At 38.6% G+C, this 22,348-nt stretch overlaps 1 protein-coding gene across 1 annotated transcript in view; it reads left to right on the top strand.

Moving 5' to 3' along the window:
• The first annotated feature begins 374 nt into the window (after positions 1–374).
• GABRA4 (gamma-aminobutyric acid type A receptor subunit alpha4) overlaps positions 375–22,348 on the top strand; it is a 42,031-nt gene continuing 20,057 nt past the window's right edge. The window contains exons 1-8 of the mRNA XM_059470333.1: positions 375–457; positions 561–679; positions 9,787–9,854; positions 12,283–12,503; positions 12,606–12,688; positions 14,427–14,570; positions 15,936–16,088; positions 18,452–18,711. Coding sequence (XP_059326316.1) covers positions 375–457; positions 561–679; positions 9,787–9,854; positions 12,283–12,503; positions 12,606–12,688; positions 14,427–14,570; positions 15,936–16,088; positions 18,452–18,711 — 1,131 coding nt within the window. The remainder of the gene's footprint in view (positions 458–560; positions 680–9,786; positions 9,855–12,282; positions 12,504–12,605; positions 12,689–14,426; positions 14,571–15,935; positions 16,089–18,451; positions 18,712–22,348) is intronic.

The following is a 22,348-nucleotide window of genomic DNA, read 5'->3' as shown; positions in this document are numbered from 1 at the left end:
CAGCGCGGGCACCCCCGCGACGCCCCCGGCCGCCGTTCCCGCGCTGTCACGCACCCCCGCACCGCCGCCCGAGGCAGCGGCGGCCGCCGGCCGGGCCGTGAGGGGAGCGCGGGGCGGAGCGCGGGGCCGCGGGCGGGGCGGGGCGGGGGCGGGCGCGGGGGGAGCGGCGGGCCCCGGCGCCTGTTGCCCCGAGAGAGTTAACGGTGCGGGGAAACTCGCTCGCCGCTCCTCCGCCCGTGCCGGGCGCTTGGCAACCGGGGCGCCGCGCATGTGGGACCGCCGGGGGCCGCCGCCCCCCCGCCGGGCCCCGCGTCCCCCTCCCCGCCCCGGACAAGGCGTTTAACGTGCCCAGGCGTGAAGTATGGCATGCAAAGATGGTTTCTGCCAAGGAGCCAGCCATCGCCATGTCCTCGGGTCTCTCCATCGCCCTCCTGCACTGCCTGTGCCTGGCGACCTGGTGAGTAGCCCGGCGGCGGCGGGGGACCCGGGCGGCCGGTCCGGTGCCGCCGCTCCCTCGGGCTCCGGCGGCTCCGCTCACCCGCTCCCTCTTTGCCTCGCAGTCTCACCGGGCCGCCAGGGCAGACCAAAAAAGAGGAGAAATTGTGGCCGGAGAATTTTACCAACATCCTGAACAGCCTCCTGGATGGCTATGACAACCGGCTGCGACCGGGATTCGGGGGTACGGTGGCGGCGCGGTGCCGGCGGCGGGCGGGGGGTCGCTGGGCTGGGGCGGGGGACGCGGCGCTCACCGCTCGGACCGACCCGCTGCTGACCGAAAACGTGGGGGTGTGTCCCCATCCGTGCTGCGGGGTCCGAACCCTCCGGGAGGGGCCGGCGGCGAGGCAGAGGCTGGCCCGAAAGCCCGGGGGGTGCTGCGCAGTCCCGGCCGCGGGGGCCCCGCTGGGGCGGTCCCGGCCTCAGCCCCCGCTTTGCTGCTCTGCCCACATCCCGGCATCGGGCGGCTGCTGCTGCGCTGGAGGAAAAAATAAGCGCTGAGGCTGGTGCGCGTTGGTTTGGTGGGGACGGAGTGACCTGTCTAACACCCATATTCCTCTCGGTCTTGGCGGGTTTTGACCCGTAAATGCCACGATCGGGTCCTAAAAGAACCAAGTGTACTTTTGGCAGCCTAGGAGGTTAGGTCTGATGGATTCTGTTCCCCTAGTTAGGGAAAATCAGAGCTCAGGTGCCAGTTCTTTACCACAGTTGCTGAAATTCCAGGTTTGATTTAGAAGTCGTAGACTTGATGGCTGTATAGGAATTAGACGTGGCGGGGTTTTAAATTTGCCTTCACCTGTGCTCTGCGTGTGGGGGTTTTGGGCCTCTTCCTTTCCCCAGGCTGTTAAGATGCAGTTTTGTGGTGCTGAAGAAGCAGCCAGACTTGCTGTTCTTTATGATTTTGATGTTTTTGTGCAGGGTCTTGGAACCAAAAATCATTAAGATCCAGGCAAAATAAAAGTTTATTTTGTAATCTGGAAAGAAGGTATTAAAAACGCAAATTTGAAACTAAAAGTAATATTAAAATATTTATTAAAAAATGCTACAGACCTTTTCATGATGCTCAGAGCTGTAATGAGGTTTTTATAGGCTGCTTCCAATACAGGATTGAATGAGATCCTTGCGTAGGTTTATGTTGCAAAATACTTTCTTCCTCCTCTGAAAGTACCTTCTCCATACATGTGATCCATCCACACTGACATGTATGCCAGCACATTCCCCACATGCCATATGCAGTGCTCTCACATGCATGATTGTGATTGTCAAAGGACAGCACCTGGCACCCATGGACCACTCTCATTATTTTGAGTGTGTGGAATAAATGAGGCCTTCTTAAGTTAGCTTACACATCAAGTGAGAAGGAAGCTAAATTTATTAACACCCGGAGGAGTCATTGGGAACTGATAGTCTTTTGCAATTTAGTCTTTGTGGAGAGGTTACAGACACTTCTGCACGCGTACAAGAGATGTGCTAAGTTTGGCATCATTTTAGGTTGAATGCCAAGTAATTAGTCATCTAGAAAAGATGCTTTATGAGCATTATCAGATTTCCAAAATTAAACAACCACTAAATATGTAATATATGGTGATTTTTATTTTAATGCAGTTGTCCTTTGCCAGATGTTTTGCAAGAGTAGGTATTTTTCCCCTGTAAGTGTGGAAGACTTTCAGAAAATGCAATCAAGGAGAAAAAGTTCATTGTATCTTCTTGAACTTTCACATTGGGAATATTGAAGTAAATGAGAGAGGGAAGCAAAAACTCAGATTTCAGCCTGGGGAAAATATCTCTGGGCCAATATTTCACAAAATGGATATTATTTTGCTTCTTCCTTCCTCATAACAATCTCTATGGCTAAGATTTAACCACTCATCTTTGAGTTTTGAACTTTTAAGTAAAACATGGAGGAAAATGCTTTGGTTTTAAAAATGATGCTTGCCTCCCTAGCTCCTTACAGTGAAAATTATCTACACCCGATTTGAGAAGAACAACTTTGGATTAAAAAAAACCAAAAGCAAAACTAACCAAAGAAAGAAATTTCTGTAACTGATCAGATTTCACTTTTTGACATTGCTCAGAGTAATAACTACAGACTATTTATTCAAATAGAGAATACAAAAATCAACTTTTACCTTTATTTTGGGGCTTTTTCCTGATAAATCTTTATCGGAAGTGGGATTTGTAGCTTGAAAGTGGGTCACTCACTAGTTTATAGCATTGCAAACAAAATGTCAGAGGGGATGGGAATATTCAGAGATGGAAAGTGTAGTGTGTTTTGGGAATGTTAAAGCTACATCACATTCTGATGAACAGCAGAATACTTATTTTTGTTTTCTTCTTGAAGCTGATTCACCATCTAGTTTTCACAGGGCCTGAAATGAAAGGAAGGTTTTATTTTAAGAACAAAAGGCCTCACAGAGAACTAACTGATATTGATGAAAATATTTCTAATTCTGGCACAAATTATGTTTAAAATCAGACTCGGGGAGGTAGCCAAATTCTGAATTTTGCTGGCATGTTACAGCATTACCACAAATAAAAATACATGAAGATAATTCACACGCGGAGCAAAGTAGAAAATGTTTGATTTTGGAAATTGCCTACAACTGGATCAATATTCTCCATACTATCATTAATTTGCACAATTTTTGGTAGTTTTGGAGGAGAAGTCAGATTGCCTCAGCATGCTTACAAATGTCGACGTGGTCTCCCACGAGAGTTGTGAACACCAGTGGAATATGTGGAAGCTTCTGTTGGTGGTAGATATGCATTGACACCTTGAACCATAAGTTCACTTAATTAAATGAATTCAATAAACTTAAAAAGTTGCTGTCACCTTAAGATGCACTGCGATGTTTGGTAGTGTGAGAAACAAAACCAGATGTGTTTATTAAAAAGGTTACTAAAAGACCATTTAGGTGAAAGTTCAATTAAGCTGAGGGAGGGGGAGAATCTAACTCTCTAGATTTGCTACTCTTTAGTAGCAAAGAAATGTCACCTAGCAATTGAATGAAATAAAGCAGAATGGGCAGTTTCATGTAGGAAAAGAAAAAAGCCCTGCAACTGCTGTCAGGAAGACTTTAAATGCATAAGAGTTTTGAATTTGGGTAGATGGAAGGTATTTAGAGACTAATGAGTAAAGTAATGCTGTATGATGTTTCAAAATAGTGTGATGGAAGTGAAGTTAGTTCATTTCCTACACTGTATGTTTTGTTATACCCTTATCCTGAATTTCTGCATGCAATTTATAATCCAAGTAGGTTTTGTGGTCAAAACCACTCTATAAAAACAGTGTTTTTACAGAAACTGCTTGTAGTGACATTAATTAAAATCATCTGCTGGAAAACTTTGAGCGTACTACCAGAGTACTGTTTTGATTCAGCTGTAAAAGTTTGAAGTAGAAGCATTTCTAGGTAAACCCTGTCTACAGTTTTCATCTGCTTTTAAAATTTTTTATATTACATTAAATTTCAGAAGCTGTATTTTCTCTGAAAATCACCTTGTTTTCTGGTCGTTAGTTTCAAACTGACAGTAGAAGTCCAAAGTCTTTGAAAGGAGCCTTATTCACTTGAAGTAAAAAGCCTGGGTCTGATTTGCCATTTTAAACCCTTGCATGGCTTCAGACTTTACCTGAGTGACTCTTGACATTAGTAAGGGCCTGCAAGAGCTGATTCAAACCTGTATTGGATAGTAACTTTGAAAAATATGCTGATGTCTTTGAAATTGGCATGATACAGTACCTAATCACACTTAAACCTGGACTTAGAGATATAGGAAGGAATAAGGAGACTGAAGCTGATGAGAGTGACAAGACTGTGTGCTGCTGTGTATCTGCTAATTTTAATGAATTGTGCCTTTCAGACAACATCTGATCTCTGGTATCTTGCTTTTAATGGCCAGTTGTATGGCCAACCAAAGAAAATAAGTGGTGTGTGACTTGCCTCCTGCCCCAGGCTCTCAGGTTGGCTGTGGAACCCACTGACCACAAGCTGTGGCATCACCCACAACCTGCTGCTGATGTGTTGAGGTGTGGGTGCCCATCAGCTGGTGAAAGATGGAGCCCTCTCCCTTCCTGAGTTCTGTTAATTTGTGTGAGGTAGAACCTGGCACAAGTTTTGAGTCTCACTATTGACTACTGGTGTTAGCTCTGTGGCTTTCTCTTTGGAAATTGCCACATCCGCTGCTGACTCCTGAATAGAAGGCATAGGACTGTGTTCATCCATTTCCCTTTTTCTTTTTGTCCTCCCTTTGTGTTCTTTCACATGATCTTGTGATTGAGTGCAACTCAGTAGTACAGCTGAGTACTTGGTAGAATTAAATATATTGGCCATTGTCTCCCCTAGGAAGGGTAGGAGAAGGATTCTGTGCCCCTTTAGTCTGTGTGTTCTTCAGCTGATGAACAGCATTTCTGAAGAGTTTCATTTCCTGTCTATGCAGGACTTTAGTCAGAAAATAAACACAGAATACATTTGAAGTGCAACGGCAATTTTCTCCTTTTAGAGAAAATAAAAATATCTGCATGATTATTTGCTCTTACTAGGAACTCAGGCGTACCTTAAAGGTTCCATTGCTCAGCATAATAGATAATATAATTTATTTTTACTATTTAGATTGCAAATGGACTTGAAGTGAGCATTGAAAAGGGAAGTGGGTCATTTTTTTTTCCCAGCAGTTGTCCATTCTTTCTCAGCTGGTGAAAGTTGATGACTCAAAGCTTAACAGGATATGGTGTTAGATACCTGTAGGTGACAGATTTGAATTTGGCCTCCGTTAGTAATGCTTGAAGTCATTACCATCTGTCTGTTGTTCAGTGATCTGTGTAAAATTAGCTGATATTCTTAGTCCAGTTCTTAGTAGACAGGTGTCCACATCATGAAAACTGGCACCAGTAGCAGGCTTATTGGCTGGCTCAGCAGAGATGTTTTGCTGATAAATAGGCAAAGAAATAGTAGTCTCCTAATTTCTGGAGGTGTACTTTTCCCTTTTCAGGTTCAGACATGCTGATGGATGAACATACATAGAGACAAAGGTTATTGCGTGCTGCTGTGTTTGTTGTATTGTCTTTTGGTAGAGAATGTAGCCCATGTGTTTGAGTTCTGCATTAATTTTTTAAAAATGCCCTATCTACTTCTGGCTTCTGAGCAGAATTCTTACATATAGCAGGTGACCTTAGCTGTTCTTTCTGATGGAATGAAACAAGAGAACATATTTCATATGATGGGGTTCTTTTTTCTTTTTTTCCTCACTTAAAAAATGTCAACCCTATTCAGGCAGCAAGAACTTGGAAAGAGAAAACACCAAATCTTTCACACGTAGTTATATTTAAAAAAAAATCTGTAGCAACTACTTTTTTTTTTTTTTTTTTTTTAATGTAGCCGTAGGAACTGATGTAATATGATTTTATGTGGTTTATATATCCTGGGATTGATCTCATAATAGCACCAATAACTGCACAGCGTAACTGCACTTTGTATGTTGAAACCTTTTTACAGGCTTGTTTGTTAATGTTTCCGATTAGTTGCAGGACCCTTGATGGCAAAATTTGCAATATACAGAAAGCTTGTTCAGGATTTGAGTGTTTACATACAGCAGGGATCTCTGCAGTGACAGTTGCCTATGGAGACGCAGGGATAATGGAACCCGAAGTCTTTCACTGGGAGCGGTGCTGCAGTTCATCCCATATGTTGACATAAAATGCATGGGAGAGCTCTCTTGCACTCCTCTTCCCAGGGTTAGGGCCTGGCATCACTTCTTCAGCCCACATGTAACATCTATAACACTGAACTATTCTGGCTTTTTGCAGGGGTTGCTTTTAATCCTGCCTGAGCTTCTTTAAAGTATATTATCTTGCAAGCAGTGATTCAGACGTAACTGTTCCCACTGCAGTGTGTAGGACTCTCCTCCTATTTCATTGACACAAAAATACACACCAGTATGATATAAATAGTTCTTCAGCATTCCTGAAGATTTATGGTGGATAGATACTTTGTGAAGATCCATTGAGGGGTAAGCCCAAATGGTCATATTTAAAGTTAATTGGCCTTCTTACAAATCACTGCATTTTATTGCCAGTAATAGAGCGTTAAGGATTCTAATAGGATCTTCTGCTTGCAGAGCCTGAGTTGATTAAGTGGTGCAACACATTCGTTTTGGAGGGCTGCTTAAATCACCAGTAAAAGTAGGTTAGGTGACTACAGATCACCTCCTCGTTGACAGGAATTCCCACGATTAATAATAGTTTAAAAAAGAGGCAGCAGCATGACTCACTATTTATACCCCCGCTATTGTTACCAACTATGTTTTCTTCTAGAACAAGAAGAATAAGAGGTAGGTATTGGTGTCGCCATAGATACTCCTGGGTTGGCATTAAGTACTGGGATGTGCTGGAAAATCCAAGATTTGTCACTTCACAACTGTTAAGGCCAGTGTAGGTGGAAGACGTGGAGCATGAAAGGGCTGCAATTGGAGAGAAAGCATTAAGGAGATAATCAGCTTCACTGTCTTTGCTCCTACCAGACACTGAACTGTTTGGCCAAGGCCAAAGGCTGCAAATCAAGGATTTGTATGTCTGTACTAGCTGGATAACTGTTATGATGTTTAAAGTATCTCTAGATACACATTCATCTGCCATTTTCTAGTGGAATAAGGTGTGATTTTCACATCTGTTTTGTTACTCTTCTGCCATCATGTTGGACAAGCAACTGAAATATATTTGTGGCCTCATAATTGTCTGAGAGTTCCTGCTTCCTTCTTTCTCATGGGTCATACTAATAAATATTTGAGGGCAGAATAGCAGTTACTGGAGAGTGAATTCAAACAATTCAAACATGGTTTTAGTCTTGTGCTGCTGCTGCAGTGTTTCTAAATAGCATTAACTTGTAGGCTTGGTGATTTGGAGATTAGCTTCTTGATATTAGCTTCCCCCTTTCTGAGAAACTTCAAAAACCAGTTGCAATGCCTATCGTCCATGAAGCTGTAATCATTTAATAAAACAAAAGAAATCAATGTCTGAGGAGAAGCAGCTCATGCCTGTAGGAAAATCTGTCCCTTTGCTCAATTTGGTATGATTGTAAAATTACAGTGTTCTGTGAGCTAAAGAAAAGACTATACCATCAGAGGAAAAGCACTTAAAGGTCTGGGATTTATTTAAGGACTATTCCTATTTAGTTTCTTAGAACTAACAAGTAAAGCAGTTCCTGAAAGGAATTCAGGCACTTGTCTCTGTTACTCAGTAAAAAGGGAGTACTGAATATTGAACTCAGTTCCTAAAAGGGAATCCTTCAGGAACTGAGTGCAGTATTCAGTATTCTCTTATTATTGAGTAACAAAGACCAATTCCTGTATTTTCTTATTAAAGCTATGTGGGAAAATGAATTTTTCACTTCTGTAGAACTGATTGCAGAACTATTTCAAGATCAAATGAAATAAATATCTATCTATTTAAATCAACCCTGGATAAATTTTAAAAGTGTACTTATGGGAGATCACTGGTAATTGAATCTCGTCTATTCCTACATGCAAGTATGACTGGGCTTTTCTCTGCTATTTTCTAGCACTGTAGATAAATGTCTTCACTTCTAATCTCTTGGAGCTCTTCTGCTCTCCAGAAATCAATATATTCAGGAAATGTCATTGGACCATGTGGTTAGTAAAATGAGTGATCGTGGATTTCCCTGACTGATGAACGCTTTATTATTTGGAGAAAGGGGAGCAGCTTCCATGTTCAGGCAGTAACCCATTGCAAAACAAATGGCCTGGTATGAAAGTGTGTAATCTGGAACTTGGTGGTTGCTTCTTAAAAGCCTCTTTGAGACAGACATGCCAAACTATACAACTTTCCAGGGATCTCTGAGCTACCAACTGTTGTACAGTGGAATTTCTACTTTTATTTTGAAAAAATGCCCTTCTGAGAAACTTAGCTTCCAGCAAAGTAATCTTTTTGACATTTAGATGAAAAATTCTTAGCTTTTCATCTCTAAATAATAGGCAAATTCTATAGTAAAAAAATTTTGCATGGTTCTCTTTTACTTTTTGTTCACAGCTTGAGACTTATTCTAGGTGCAAGAACTTCAATTTCCCTATTTTCCCATTGCTTACTTCTTTTTTTATCTTTTACCATTTGATTCAAAGTGACATCTGTGAAGACTGATTTTTTAGAATTTTTTTTCTTTTCAAGTGGGACATTCTTCTGCTGCTAACTCTGTTGAATCTTTCCTTCTTTCATTTTTAGATTGCAAATATTATGATAAAACCTGATTTATCAGACTTGAGCCACTTATCCTTTATAGTAATTTGAGTTGTAGGGGTTTAGAATCTGGTTGTGAATTTGTAGATGATGCATTTTGTTTTCAAACAGATATCGTTTGGTAAGACCTTTGGTAGATTTCTTTATCAAACTTATGATGTGAGTTAATTACCTGAATTAAACTGTTTGCTAATGCTTTGATCACAAAATCGTCATAACAGCGGATCATGATTAACAGCCTTCTAGATTATTACATTAGGAAGAGACCTAAATCCCAGTGAAATTAGTACATGTTTTCTGTGGTTTAAGGGGAAATGTAGAGTGTACGGAAGAGCAAATGCCCATTTAAGACTTCAAGGTAGTAAAAGAAATAATACATTAAAATGAAACTGCTTTCTCTGGTGGTTGATTTGCCATAGGCAGTTGTGAGAGTGCAAAACCTCTGTTCAGTGCACTGTTTTTGGCAGTGTCCTAAGTATCTTTGGTTCTTTCACGACAGACATTGTAGCAGAATGTGCATCTTGGTTCAAACCCTCAAAGGTACTTAGACCTCCAACTTTTGTTTTGGATATTAGTATTACAGCACTTAAGTACATCTCAGGAAGTGGATGCAGTTCTTGATCCTGCAATACTAAATTACTCGGTGCATAGCATGCTAATGTCTGTTGCCCAGTTATTGCCTGTATGTCCAAATATTAGTAATAAATGCTTTGAGGAAAGTGGATTTCTGGGATTCAGTGCTTGTTGTAAGGTAGAATGGTGTTTTCAGTGAGCCTTTTAATTTTTTGGCATCAGTTTTCTTAGTGCTTGAGTCAACTTTGGTTTTCTGAATGGGGATTTGCATGGCAATGCTGCTTTTGATTTACTTATGTGGTAATTGAGAAGTGCTTCTTATTTGAGACTTATCTGAATTGACCTCTGTTTGCATTTTGCTCTTGCTCGTCCACAGAACCCTGAAAGCGGTAACTGTTCACACACCAGGATCATTTATGGGAATTGTTGACCTGCAAAATTCAAATTTTCTTGCTCACTTCCTTTTCATACATTAGGTCCTGTTACTGAAGTCAAAACAGATATATATGTCACCAGTTTTGGACCTGTTTCTGATGTAGAAATGGTATGTATTTCTGGGATTAAAATGCCATTTCCTGGTTCTGAGAAACCATTAGCTGCAGTAGGAGTGGATGCTTCATCTGTACTGTTCTGTCAATCATGCAAATTAGGCAAGATTAGTAACAGCTTAATTTACAGGTTATAATTAGATACATAAGGCCTGATTCTGGTCACACTTTCAGTGGGTTTTGGCTGGCTTAAGAAATTCACTTCATGGGATTTAAAACAGATTTTCACGGCACAGAGGCAGAATCCAGCCTTGCAGGGAGTGTCTAAGTAAGTCTACTGTGGGGAAAATGTGTAATATCTTTGAAATTGCTTTTCATTTCTGAAACTTGTGGTATGCTCAGGTGAATAGTAATGACATCACTTCAAAAATACTTGTTGACGTTTCCATTTCAGATGAATGCCCTTTGCTGATCTTTGTGCTCCTTTAAGCATCACTCTCAGCAAATGTTTGTCTGAAAAGAGTTTTCACAAGTATATTCAGAAATTAAATGTCCAAGTCACATGCATGAAACAGTAACAGAGGAGAAATATTACATTTGCATGTTCTGTTATTTGTGGCTGAATGGCTTTTGATTTCAAGGTCAAATCCAGCAAAACTCTCATCAACTTCTCAAATACAGTGATGCACCCTTAAATCATGCAGCAGTTGATCTTTTTATAACATAATCAAGAAATCCCATGGAAACAATGCAGCCATATGTGTTGAACTGAACTTCTTCATGGAAAAAGCAGTTTCAGGGTAGTAATTTTCTTCCCATATAGTGCTGTTGTTCACTTTGTGTTGCACTTGATTTAATTTCATTATATGGAAAGGTATGTGATAGTAAGGTATTTTTTTCCAGAGTTACAGTTGTGACAGCACTCTCATGTTGAAATGCATCTTACCCCTTTGTTGATTATCACGTGCAGGGTGATGCTTTTCAGAGTGACAAGGGGTACAAGAATGTGGTCCCAAGGAAATCTAGTAATAAGTGCCTCAAATCTGCAGTGAGGGCTGCATGTCATCTCTCAGGTTTCATTTTCAGGGGAAGTTATTAGTTGTACTGGAGCATATATCTAGGCAGAAGTGACAACATGGACTGAAGATGGGTAAGGAACTTGAAAAAGGAAAGTTTATTTCCCCTTTCTTCATTAAGGATGATTTAGGAGGCTATTTAGGGATGCAAGAATTGTTTCTGGAATACTCTTCAGTTAATATATCCATTAGTGACCCAATGTAATCTGAATGTGGCTGCACTCATAAAACTTGCTGCAACAGTGACGCGTGCTATGGTCTCAGTACAGGGGAGGTCAGAACGTCTTTTTAGTTGCTTTTGTACCCATTTTCATTTTATGAATGGCTTTCATTTAATGAAAATGGTTGGGATCTTATATTACAAAATCTGTCAGGTAGAAGCTAATAACAGAAACTGCTACTTATGAGTTATGAATTTGCCAGCAAGAAATGACACTAGAGGAGACACTTTTCATGGATTGACTATAAATCACAGTGGAGGATACAGTTGTGGAAAAGAAGATATGCAATCCTAAGATGCATTACTAGTAGTCATGCCTCCTGCCAATGCAAATAGTTACGGTTTTACAAGTAATTTCAATGGAGACATTATGCAGAAAAATTTGAAATCTAGTCAGAAAACATTGTTTGGCTTAACAACAAAATCAAAACTGTAAGCTCGAAAGGACTTAAACGTGACCTTTTTCATTGCCACATGGCAGCTTTTTTGTGAAATGCTTTAGCTTCCTGGGATGAGAAATGCACTCTTTCATCCATTCATTCACATTTGATTTCTCATGATGTGCCTCTGTCTGCCGTTCTGCAGTTGTTTGCGTGTTTTCTTTGGAGCATCTGAGTGGCTTTTCTGAGAAAGTTAATGGGATAGTTACATACTTTTAAAAAATGTAGATATATATGCAAATCTCTATATAATTTATTATCCCTGTTTTGTGGGCATGGCAAAAGATTTACTTAGCTTTCTTCAGTCAAAAGCTTACTTTCCATGAGATGAAGCTGGGTTTTCTTTCCTAACTTTAAAGTGGAACTAATCATTTGTCCTGGTATTTTCAATTTAGCCAGCAGCAGCTGATCAATGGATATATTTTCTTTAAAAATCTGTTGACAATTCTTGTCAGAGATAATTTTGTTTCCAGTTATATGCTTGACTTCCAACTCAGTTGTCTGCTTCCTGAAACTTAATTAGGTTAATTATTCCTTAATGATTAAATGTGTAGCAGTTTATTGATATGACTAATGTAAGAAATTAAGCTATTAAGAAATACACAAGACACTTTAATTGGTGGAAAGATGTTTTTGTAGTGGACTTAGGATTTTCTTCTCTAATGATTTCTTTTCTCCTGAGGGATTTCTTCTTTTACAGGAAACACACATGCAAATGTGATCTTTGTTTTTCTGCAATTTAATACAGGAATATACAATGGATGTCTTCTTTCGTCAGACATGGGTAGATAAAAGATTAAAATATGATGGCCCTATTGAAATTTTAAGACTTAACAACTTGATGGTTTCGAAGGTATGGACTCCTGATACTTTCTTCAGGAATGGGAAAAAGTCTGTTGCACATAATATGACAGCCCCAAATAAACTCTTCAGAATAATGAGAAATGGCACCATCCTGTACACAATGAGGTATCTAATGTATTTGTTTGACTTCTTACAATTACTGTATGCAAAAGTTGTACTGCCTAGACAAAATGGCAACCAGAGACTATTTAATTTGTTCCATTATAGGCTTACAATAAGTGCAGAGTGTCCCATGAGATTAGTGGATTTTCCCATGGATGGTCATGCTTGTCCTCTCAAATTTGGGAGTTGTAAGTTGCAATTATCAAATTTCTTGTGACTACAGAATTTAAATAGTAGAATTAAATTTTAAGCAGTTACTAGACTTTATGAATTTAGAGAGTTATGTCTTGATATGCAATCTCTATGCAGAAAAAACTCCTGTTAATTTCCTCAATACTTCAATTTAGTACCTCAAAAATTAAACCCAGAGAACTAAAAAGCAGGTGGTGATTCAGCTATTATGTTAAACCCCACTACTCTGGACACGCTGTTGCTTGAAATTTGTTGTTTTTCTTGGTTCCTGGGGAGGAATTGGATACTCAGTGAAGTGAGAGGTTGTCTGGAGAAGAGAAACTTACCTTAAACAGCCGGGTAAAAGACACCTAGGGAAGCAGGTTAGCTGACTTTCTCTACAGATAGTGGAAGCACACTGGCATCTTAAGAAAGAGGTGTAGGTTATGTGTAGAGATTTGATGTCTATTTGTAATTGTCTATCTGCTGGCCTGTAAGAGGAGTTTGCATGGCAAGTTTAGACAAAATAAATAACTTTTTAACTGGTGCGAAAAATCTTAGTGCAGATGACTTTTCTGCTTTGAAGTCAGATGTAGGTTTTTGAAAAATATCCAAATTTTGGATAGAGGAACAGTTTGAGATTGCTGCATAAAATCTAGAGAGGGTAGCCGTGGTTCCCTGATGTGAATCCAAAGCAGAGACCTCTGAGACCCCCTGGAAATGGTTGGTGCACTCCATTAACTATCTTGTTATTCTTTTAAGCCTTCTTGGTCACTGACATCTCTGCTTTAGACCCTCCAATGGCTGGACATTAATCTGTTCTCCTTGACCCCAGAGCTCTGAAGTCAGGAATTGCTGCAGAGCCTTCAGAGATTTTGCATTGCATAAATTTAGCTTATACAGCTGGATAGTCAGCCTGAACAGAGGTATGAAAGACACAGCTCTGATACGGTTTTTCATCAGTGGAAGCCATGTGCTGCAAGATTTGCCTTTGATATCAGCTGTATGATAGGGGGGATTTGATAGTGGGGGCTCATTCACAGTAACAGCTCTTCAGAGAGAATCACCACTCAGCAGGAATTGCTGAACACTAGTCTGATGTTTCCCACAGTGAAACTTGAAATAACGTGTAACCATTTCAAATGTAAGACTGATTTGATTCAATTTTAACAGGAGTTTGGACTGTGTAGGGATTGAATGCTAGCCCTAAGACATGTCTTTTGAATTAAATGTAAAATGTTTCTTTGTGTGTGCTTATTTTGGGGCCATTGTGAATTCTTTGCTGACCTACGGTTTCTGGCAAATATTTTAAACAGAAGTTTAAAATGTTGCCATTTTTAGTATAATCATCTTTTTTTTTTGTAAAGTAATGTGCACCCAACCTTCAAAATATATCTTCTTTGTACATACTCTTTTCTTTTTTATATTAGTATATTGTAATGGTAAAATTATAGTTAGAAATTGCTGAAATAAAGATAAACTTTACATGCCCAGTAAGGGCTGATCCATAAGGAATTTATGTTTAGTCTTCACATTCATATTTGAAGTGAATTTATCTGTGACACTTGACATATTACCTCAGCTCTTATTTATTCTACTCCAAGGGTGGCTTTTTGGGGGGTAACTTAACATGAAAGGTATCTTCTGAAGTTGTTCATGTATGTTTTACTGTTTGATTTCAGTAGCTTTGGCTTTGGTTCTTAGTAAGGCATGAGAAAAAGTTTCCTATTTATACAAACTGATGCTGTGTTGTAGATGCTTATCCAAAGAGTGAAATGATTTATACCTGGACAAAAGGACCTGAGAAGTCAGTGGAAGTTCCTGAGGAGTCTTCCAGTTTAGTTCAGTATGACCTGCTTGGGCATACGGTATCTTCTGAAACTATAAAATCTATTACAGGTAGGAATCTCATCAGTAAAAGTCAACTTGAGGTAAAACTAACCTGTAACATTGCCCAAAGCCTTTTTTCTTTTTCTTCCTGTACGTTTTATTCTACTGAATGTCATAGGGTATGTATTAAGGGCTGAGGGTGTAAATCTGAATTAGGTTTCTGTCCTTGAGATTTACATTTGCAGATTCATTACAGTAGATTGCGACAGTCTTTCAGAAAGCTAGAATGAGATCATTACTCCAAGGGACAAAATGAGCATTTAATCACTGCTTAAAATGCAGTTTGAAGAGTCAAGAGGATGCCTGGGTGAGGAAGTAATTTCTCAGCACTGTATCCACATTATGTGCAAAAGACTTCCTTTGTTTGGTGGTGCAAACAGCTCGGGATAGAAGTACAGCATACAGAATGGGTTATTAAAACCATAAAAACCCTCTAGCCAGATAAGGGTAGGCACAAATACATTAGTCACAATAGATACTTCTGCTGATTTGTGCTGTAAGAAATAAGGCAAATGGCAACTACAGGCATCCAAAATGACTGAAGTATCACTGATGAGCAGTGTGGTGATAAACAAGCATATTCCCAAAATATTTTTAAAATTTGGAATCGTTTTCTAAGCATCAGCAGGTTTGGGTGTTGTGAGATAGTCAAAATGAAACCAGTAAAGCAAGCATACTTGATGTATTGCTCTATGGATGGTTTACTCAAAGATAAAATGGCATTTTGCAATTCACTAGAAATTTACTTCTCAGCATATAGATTATTATGAGTTAATAAAAAAGAATTCCTTGGCGTCCCAAAAGGCTCATTCTGTAGTGCTTTATTGTAGACAGTTTGTTGTGTTTATGGTAAAACTGCTTTTTTGGTCTGTTTGCTTAATATGAATTACAACATTCTAGATAAATTTAGAGTATTTTTAATTCTTCTCAATGATTTGTTTCATTATCATAGTGGGACTGACTTATAAATCTAGCAAAAAGTTGAGATGCTTGAATAACATTTGATGTGTATCATTGTTCTTAATTTTTTATTCAGCAGGTAGGTACCACAATGTTACAGATATTGTGGTAGGTAGATAAATTGTGTTGTTGGATTGTCATCTTCAACAGCTGTCAAAAGGATTTTTAAAATCCTGCTTATACTGTAAAATGTAATTCAGTATTAGTTGTATTATAGCATTTTTGATATCAACTTCTGTCTAAGGACCTACTCTTTCTGGGATTTTTAAACAAACCTTCATTCATTCTTGTTCTAAGAAGATATCTGTCTGTGAATGTAAAGATACATAAATAGCATCACCTTAAACAATCCTACTTGAGAGTCTGAAACAAATTTTATACACAGAAAAATATTTTCTTTTGTTTTTTTTTTAGGTGAATATATTGTTATGACAGTTTATTTCCATCTGAGACGGAAAATGGGTTATTTTATGATTCAGACCTACATCCCATGCATTATGACCGTGATCCTCTCTCAAGTTTCATTTTGGATAAATAAGGAATCAGTACCTGCTAGAACTGTTTTTGGTAATTATTTCCTTTTTTTTAACTTTTTCTTGTACTTGCTCTTTTATAACTCTCACTAGAATAGGCCTTTTCAGTGCCTTAGGGTATACTCCATGCTATTGCAGAAACAAGGGGATAGTTTAAATTCAGAGTATATTCCATGCTATTGCAGAAACAAGGGGATAATTTAAAGTCAGGGGGAATCTTGCTGTTGATGTATGAAGAATGTTGTTAAGTGAATCTTTGGACTCTGAGGAGAAACTTGGAATATATAGCCAGAAGGGTGGCATGGTAACGTGTAGCAAATGGCTCCGCAGCTCTAGGGATTCTACCTGCTTGAGGGAACAAAACTGGAAAGACCTGGCTCTGACTAATACACTCAAGTCCTTAGTCTACATCCAGATCAGGTTTATCCTCCAGTGGATAGTAGTGAAAGTACTTGAACTCAAGGTTTATAGAATACTTGTACAAAAAATTGTTTTGGAGTGTGTGAGATGTTCCAATGTCTTGTTGGGAGGTATCTGTGTCATTAGTGGAAGCTCGCTATGAATAAGGCTTAGATTCTGTTACTGTAATTTCATATTTAGTGCTTTTCTTTCCTTTCTGCCACTGCCATCATGAAAATGAATTAAAAAAGCAAACTGATCACAAGATATTAAAATCGATCTTTTCAAAATACAGCTTGAATGAGGTGGCACAGTGAAAATAACAGAAAATCTTCAGTGGAAGACAAAGTGCAAGAATCTAAGGGGAAATATGTTTCCTAACAAAGAAATAGGATAAAAGCATTTAAAAAGCTGCCTAAAGCAGGAAGAGAATGCTCTACTAAAAGCCTCTCTATAGACTGCTAGATGCTGGCAGGAGTAATAGGGACAGTTGTACTGGCAGCTCCAAGTCTTGCAGAAGAATGATTTAATAAAGAAAAATCTGACAAAGACTGTCAGTAAACTGATATTGTCAGGTTACCTCCTTGTTTTTGGTTAATGTTTGGTCATTTATTTTACTTTACCCTATTTTTACATCTATTAAGAAAATGTTTTTAGAAACAATTCAGACAAAGTTTTTGCTTGAAGTGGACAAAGGTCTACTCAGGTCCTTAGAAAGGATGGGGCTAAACAGAGATGGGCCTCATCCAGGGAAGGAAACAAAACCCAAATAACCAACTTTCCCTGGGTTTGTTTTTTTTTTTTTTTCTCAGACTTAAACATTTTCAGTGGTGTGGTTTTCAACACCTTCCCACTGAAGAAGGTTTTGTGAGCTTGCATCTGTATTTTTTATCCTCCTGAAAACTCTGAGAAATCCTTTGAGCTGTCATGACCTGGCTGCTACTCTTGTTTTTCTTCTTTGGAAGGAAGGACTGATTTACTTGTGAGCATTTCTCTGTATGGCAGTGTGTAGGTGAAGCCTTTTTTATTATATTACCTTGATGGAATACCATCATTTAGCAAATGGGGATGTGAGAAATCTATTGAAAAACATAATGAATTTAAATTCTTCTAAGCATAGAAATTGCATCTTGAATTAGAATGGATACAGTGTTCTTTTCATAAGAGTAAGGGCATCTCTATTTGTAGTCACTCATCACTGAGGTTATCATAGTAGGACTTATGCAGTGTTCAATGCATACTTGGGATTTTACATTTCTATGATATGGGATATTCTGGATGAAAAAAGAAAAAAAGACTCCATTCATTTGTTTTTTATGCGGCATGTGTTTGCATTCGAAGTACTACCATGAAGTGGCCATCTTTTGATGGCCATCTTTAGTGTTCATGCTTCACACATTTTAATTAAAGTTGTTATTTCAGAAGATGAAAATTAATTAAATTTCATTGGCTGACTAGTAGCAGAAGGCTGTAAAAAAACCTGATGATTTCTTAACTAACAGAGTTTTTAGCATAATATTCTTCCTTGGCACCAAAATGTTTCCTGGGTTACAAATGTGATCAGAGACACAGATGCAGAGTAATAGGGGGCATCCAGAGCCGTTTACAGGAGAAGTCATGTTTTTGTTGCAGTCTGAGGAGTACTCCCCAATTTAACAACTTATATCTTATTCACATGTTTAGAAAATAACTTGTAAAAAATTCAACTGAACTTGATGTGAAAAACATATAAAATGAAGGCTTCTGTGTTTTTTTTTCATGTGAGCTGTAGATGATCTGCTGAAGTCATGGCTTTCTGTGGCTCCTTTAAAAAGTGGTAAGCTGTTTTAGGACTTAGCTGCTCATGGATATGTGATGCTTGCCATGACTTTAATGCCGTACTCACAAGCAGCAGAGAACGGCTCATATGTGATTTGAAATTCTTTGTTTGAAGGTCCTTACCTGTTCTTGCCTTGTTTTACTTTGATTCAACAGTTCTTTTGCTTTGTTTTTTAAAAGGAATAACCACAGTGTTGACAATGACGACGCTGAGCATCAGTGCAAGACATTCACTGCCAAAAGTATCCTATGCTACTGCCATGGACTGGTTCATAGCAGTTTGCTTTGCCTTTGTGTTCTCTGCTCTGATTGAGTTTGCTGCTGTCAACTATTTCACTAACATTCAAATGGAAAGAGCCAAAAGGAAGACGGTCAAGTCCCTTCTTGAATTCCCAGTTGCTCCAGTACAAAGGAAAAGAAGTACAGAAGAGACATTCACGGTATGTTTCCAGCTTATGCAAACATTTTCTGCATTTTTGGTAGTGTTTCTCAGTATAAATTGGCCTTTATCTTCCTCCTAGGCTCCCTTTGAGCTAATGAAGATTGTACATTAGATTAATGGCTAATATACTATACTATATTCAATTACAAAGACCTGTAAAACATGATTTAATTCTTATTTGGTTATTGAATAAACTCAGGGGTGAGGTGGCAATTATGTCCATCCATATGTGAAGTCTCTTCTATGTTTGTGTTTTGATGAAGGTCAGTTAGGATGGGAATCTTGAGGAAACTTAGTTTCCTTTTCCTTTTCCACATTGATTCTGTATAGACTGATTATACAGGCCAAGATATTGCAGATTATAAGGGCATCAGGTTATCCTATGTGGCTAGTGTCTTTAATGAATTAAAATACGTTGAAGCATACAGTGCTCCAGCTGTACCTTGGAGCACTTCTCTAAACATCACAGATCTTGGATTGCATGTGTTGCCTGCCAAGAAATTTCTTTCTTTATCTGTTACAATTTCAGGAATTTTTGAAGAATGTTGGATGGAAACTTTTTGTCTACCATAGATGTTATTTTAATTTGCACAGTAGTTCACCTCAATTGCTGATAAGTTTTTGTGGCTCTCTTTAGCAAAACGCTTGTCTGCTTTCCTAATGCTTTGGATTTGGTGTGACTTGTGGGGGAGTTGTTTTAGTGTGTGGACTAGCTAATAAGGGCTCAATCTCATTTCCAGTTGGGCTCACTTGTGATTACCCATTCTTCTGTTCTCCCATTCCCAATAAATGGTGCTTACTGTCTGAAGCAGCTGTTGATGAGGCATGTAGCTAACAAAGCCACTGCAGGACCTGTCCCAGCCGTGCAGGGGCCATTTCTTCCCAGCCGTGACTGGCTCTTGGCAACGCCACTCAAGAAGTGAGACGCTGACAGCAGCATTGTGATTTACTTACTCTTCCTGTCAGCCTGACTTTGTAATTTCCTTTGGCTGAGCCAGGATTTAAGAAGTGCTGTTTTAGACTAACTCTTGTTAATTTTGTCTTCTGTCTCTTTTCACATCTCATTTGTCTCCTTCCCTATTCATCCTCTCATTTTTGCCTTCCCACCCCTTCCATTTTCTATCGCTGCGCAGCTGCTGTCCACCCACTTCCATTTTTCTTCCTCTTCTTTGCTCTCCTACAGTAGATACTGTTTTCAATCTCCTGGCTGTGTTGTTATGTTAGCTCCCATTTCTGCTTAGAAGGATAGATATGCTCCTGGAGAGTTTGTTATTTGTCACTCCTGCTGGTAAGAGACAGGAACCAAGAAACATGTTTATAGTAGCACGAAGTTCACCTTGTACACAGAGGCATTAGTGCTATGAGCTTATGCTAAGCTTCTTGACTGTGCAGCAAGAGGTTTAGTAGAGTATCTTGGCTGCTCCTGAGGAGTGAAAGTAAATACTGCTTTTGGTGGTAGGTTTTATTTGGATACCTAGGAAAATAAATTACTTAAGAACATTTTAATCCTAGTTTTATTTATTAGATTTTATTTTAAACAATAGGAAAACAGTCATTTACTCAGGTAGCTTAATAAAACTTATTCTCATGGAGGCTTCAAAGAACTCTTTTGATTCATGGACGGAATTACTTTAAATTAGTAGTGTGTAATGCTTAGCCATTTATACACATTTTGGAGAAGTTCCTCTTTCTCTCCTTTTTTTTTCCCTATTGTTCTTCTTCTTACTGTTGCTATTATTTTTTTTTTAAACAGCAACAACAGAACACACATCTTTTTTCAACTTGAAAGGTAGATAAAATGAGATGTGAAGAGTTCTATTCCACTGCTTAATTAATACTGCTGGGATAAATGTGGTATCATTCTCACAGATTGGGAGATTTTGAAAGCACTCAAGGGAGCAATCTACTCAAGGGGTTACACATTAATGTTATGAGTATGTAAATGAGTGATAGTGTTGATTGTACCTTGAACTGTTATTTTTTTTCAAGAGTTTCTCCTTTATTCTGCCTATACTAAGGTTTAAGACTTTGCTCTTTTAAGACAGGTGTGCAAGGTGAGCCCACAGCTACTGTTAATAAAGGCTTAACTACTGTGCAATCCTTTCTATGACTGGAGGATTACTTCTGGTCTCCCACTGTGCAGAACAGAAGCTAGGATCTAATTCTCTAGAACCTTACATGGATGTTACACCCTGCTTTCCAACCTGACATGTAAAGTACTCCTTGCTATATTTTGCTTCTAAGGACTAATCTATAATTTTTAAAAATTCCTCATTATTATTTATTGTATTATTTTATCTTTAATCATTATACTATTATTATTATTGAATTATTTATTTATTCCTTATAATGAATCTGGCTTTTTTTTGTTCTGCACAAATACTGTCTAGTCAGTGCTGATAATGAAATCTCAGTTTCCTTGGTACTGAGATTGGTGGTGAGTTTGTGGTGCACAAAGAATCCAGGACAATATCCGGACTGTAGCATGTAATTTGTAAGCAGTGTTTCTTAATGTGAATCTGCACATTTTTTCTCAATAGATAAATGATAGTATTTAGTAGTATTTAAAAAAAATCTCTCCTGTGCTGGCACTGTTGTGGTAGAAATTCTGTTGGTAGCAGTACAATTACCAGAGTTAGAGGAAAAGTTGCATATTGAACCTGAACTTTTTTTCAAACAGACTTTGCCTATAATACTAAATTTTCCAGTCTCGCAAAATTAAAAATTTTCACTTAGCCCAGAAAGGATGTGTATGATTATTAGGAAAGAAGATGCCTGAATACCTAATCCTTGCAGTTCTTTCTGTTGAATATCTCGCCATTTGCAAAGGGCTTTGGCTCTTCTACTAACTGGGAGGGGAGATTCCTGCCTTGAGCCTATATTTTAGCCTACCTTGAAATGGCATACAGGTGTCTCTGCCCACTTTTTTTGCAACTGGGATGCTGTCTGTTGTAGGTCCCCTGAAAAATTGTTGAGGTTCTTAAGGAAAACAAACATGGTGACATTATAGTTTGAAATAAGGGTTTTGTTTTATGAGCTGTTAATTCTATATTATGGACTGTATGGTTTCACTCATTTGATCTTTTTTTTTTCCCTAAAGTAACATGATGGGATTGTCCTTGAAGGATTCTATGAGGGAGCAAGTTGGGTTATGAAACTGGATTAGCTATAGAATATGAAGATTTTCCTATCTGATGATATTATAAATTAGGCATATTAATAGTAAACTTTGGTAAAGATTAATTGCACATTATTAGAAGTCCTTTTATGACAAGTAAATCTGACCAATTTCTGACCAGAGAATTAAAGTGAGTTTTCTGTATTGAATAAGTTCATATATTACTCATGCTAATTAGAATTTTTCAATGGTGGGTTATTTTTCTCTTTTTGGTCAAAACAACTTTTATAGTTGTCTTGGATCAAAGGCAACCCCTATCATTTATCATTATGATAAAATGATTTGGATATATTTCTTCACTAGAACTAAAGATTTACTGTAGAAAATGTGGGCTATCTGGTTTTCTAAGTTATTCTCTTATGTAATTATATTTACTTTTTTGGAGCCACATGATGGGTATTTCTGATTAATACATTGATTAAAGTAAGCACTAAATGCAGTTCAGAGTCTAGCTAAG

Source organism: Ammospiza nelsoni, chromosome 4 (genome assembly GCF_027579445.1).
Source record: "Ammospiza nelsoni isolate bAmmNel1 chromosome 4, bAmmNel1.pri, whole genome shotgun sequence".
Taxonomy (NCBI): domain Eukaryota; kingdom Metazoa; phylum Chordata; class Aves; order Passeriformes; family Passerellidae; genus Ammospiza; species Ammospiza nelsoni.
This window is presented reverse-complemented; position numbering and strand designations above follow the sequence as displayed.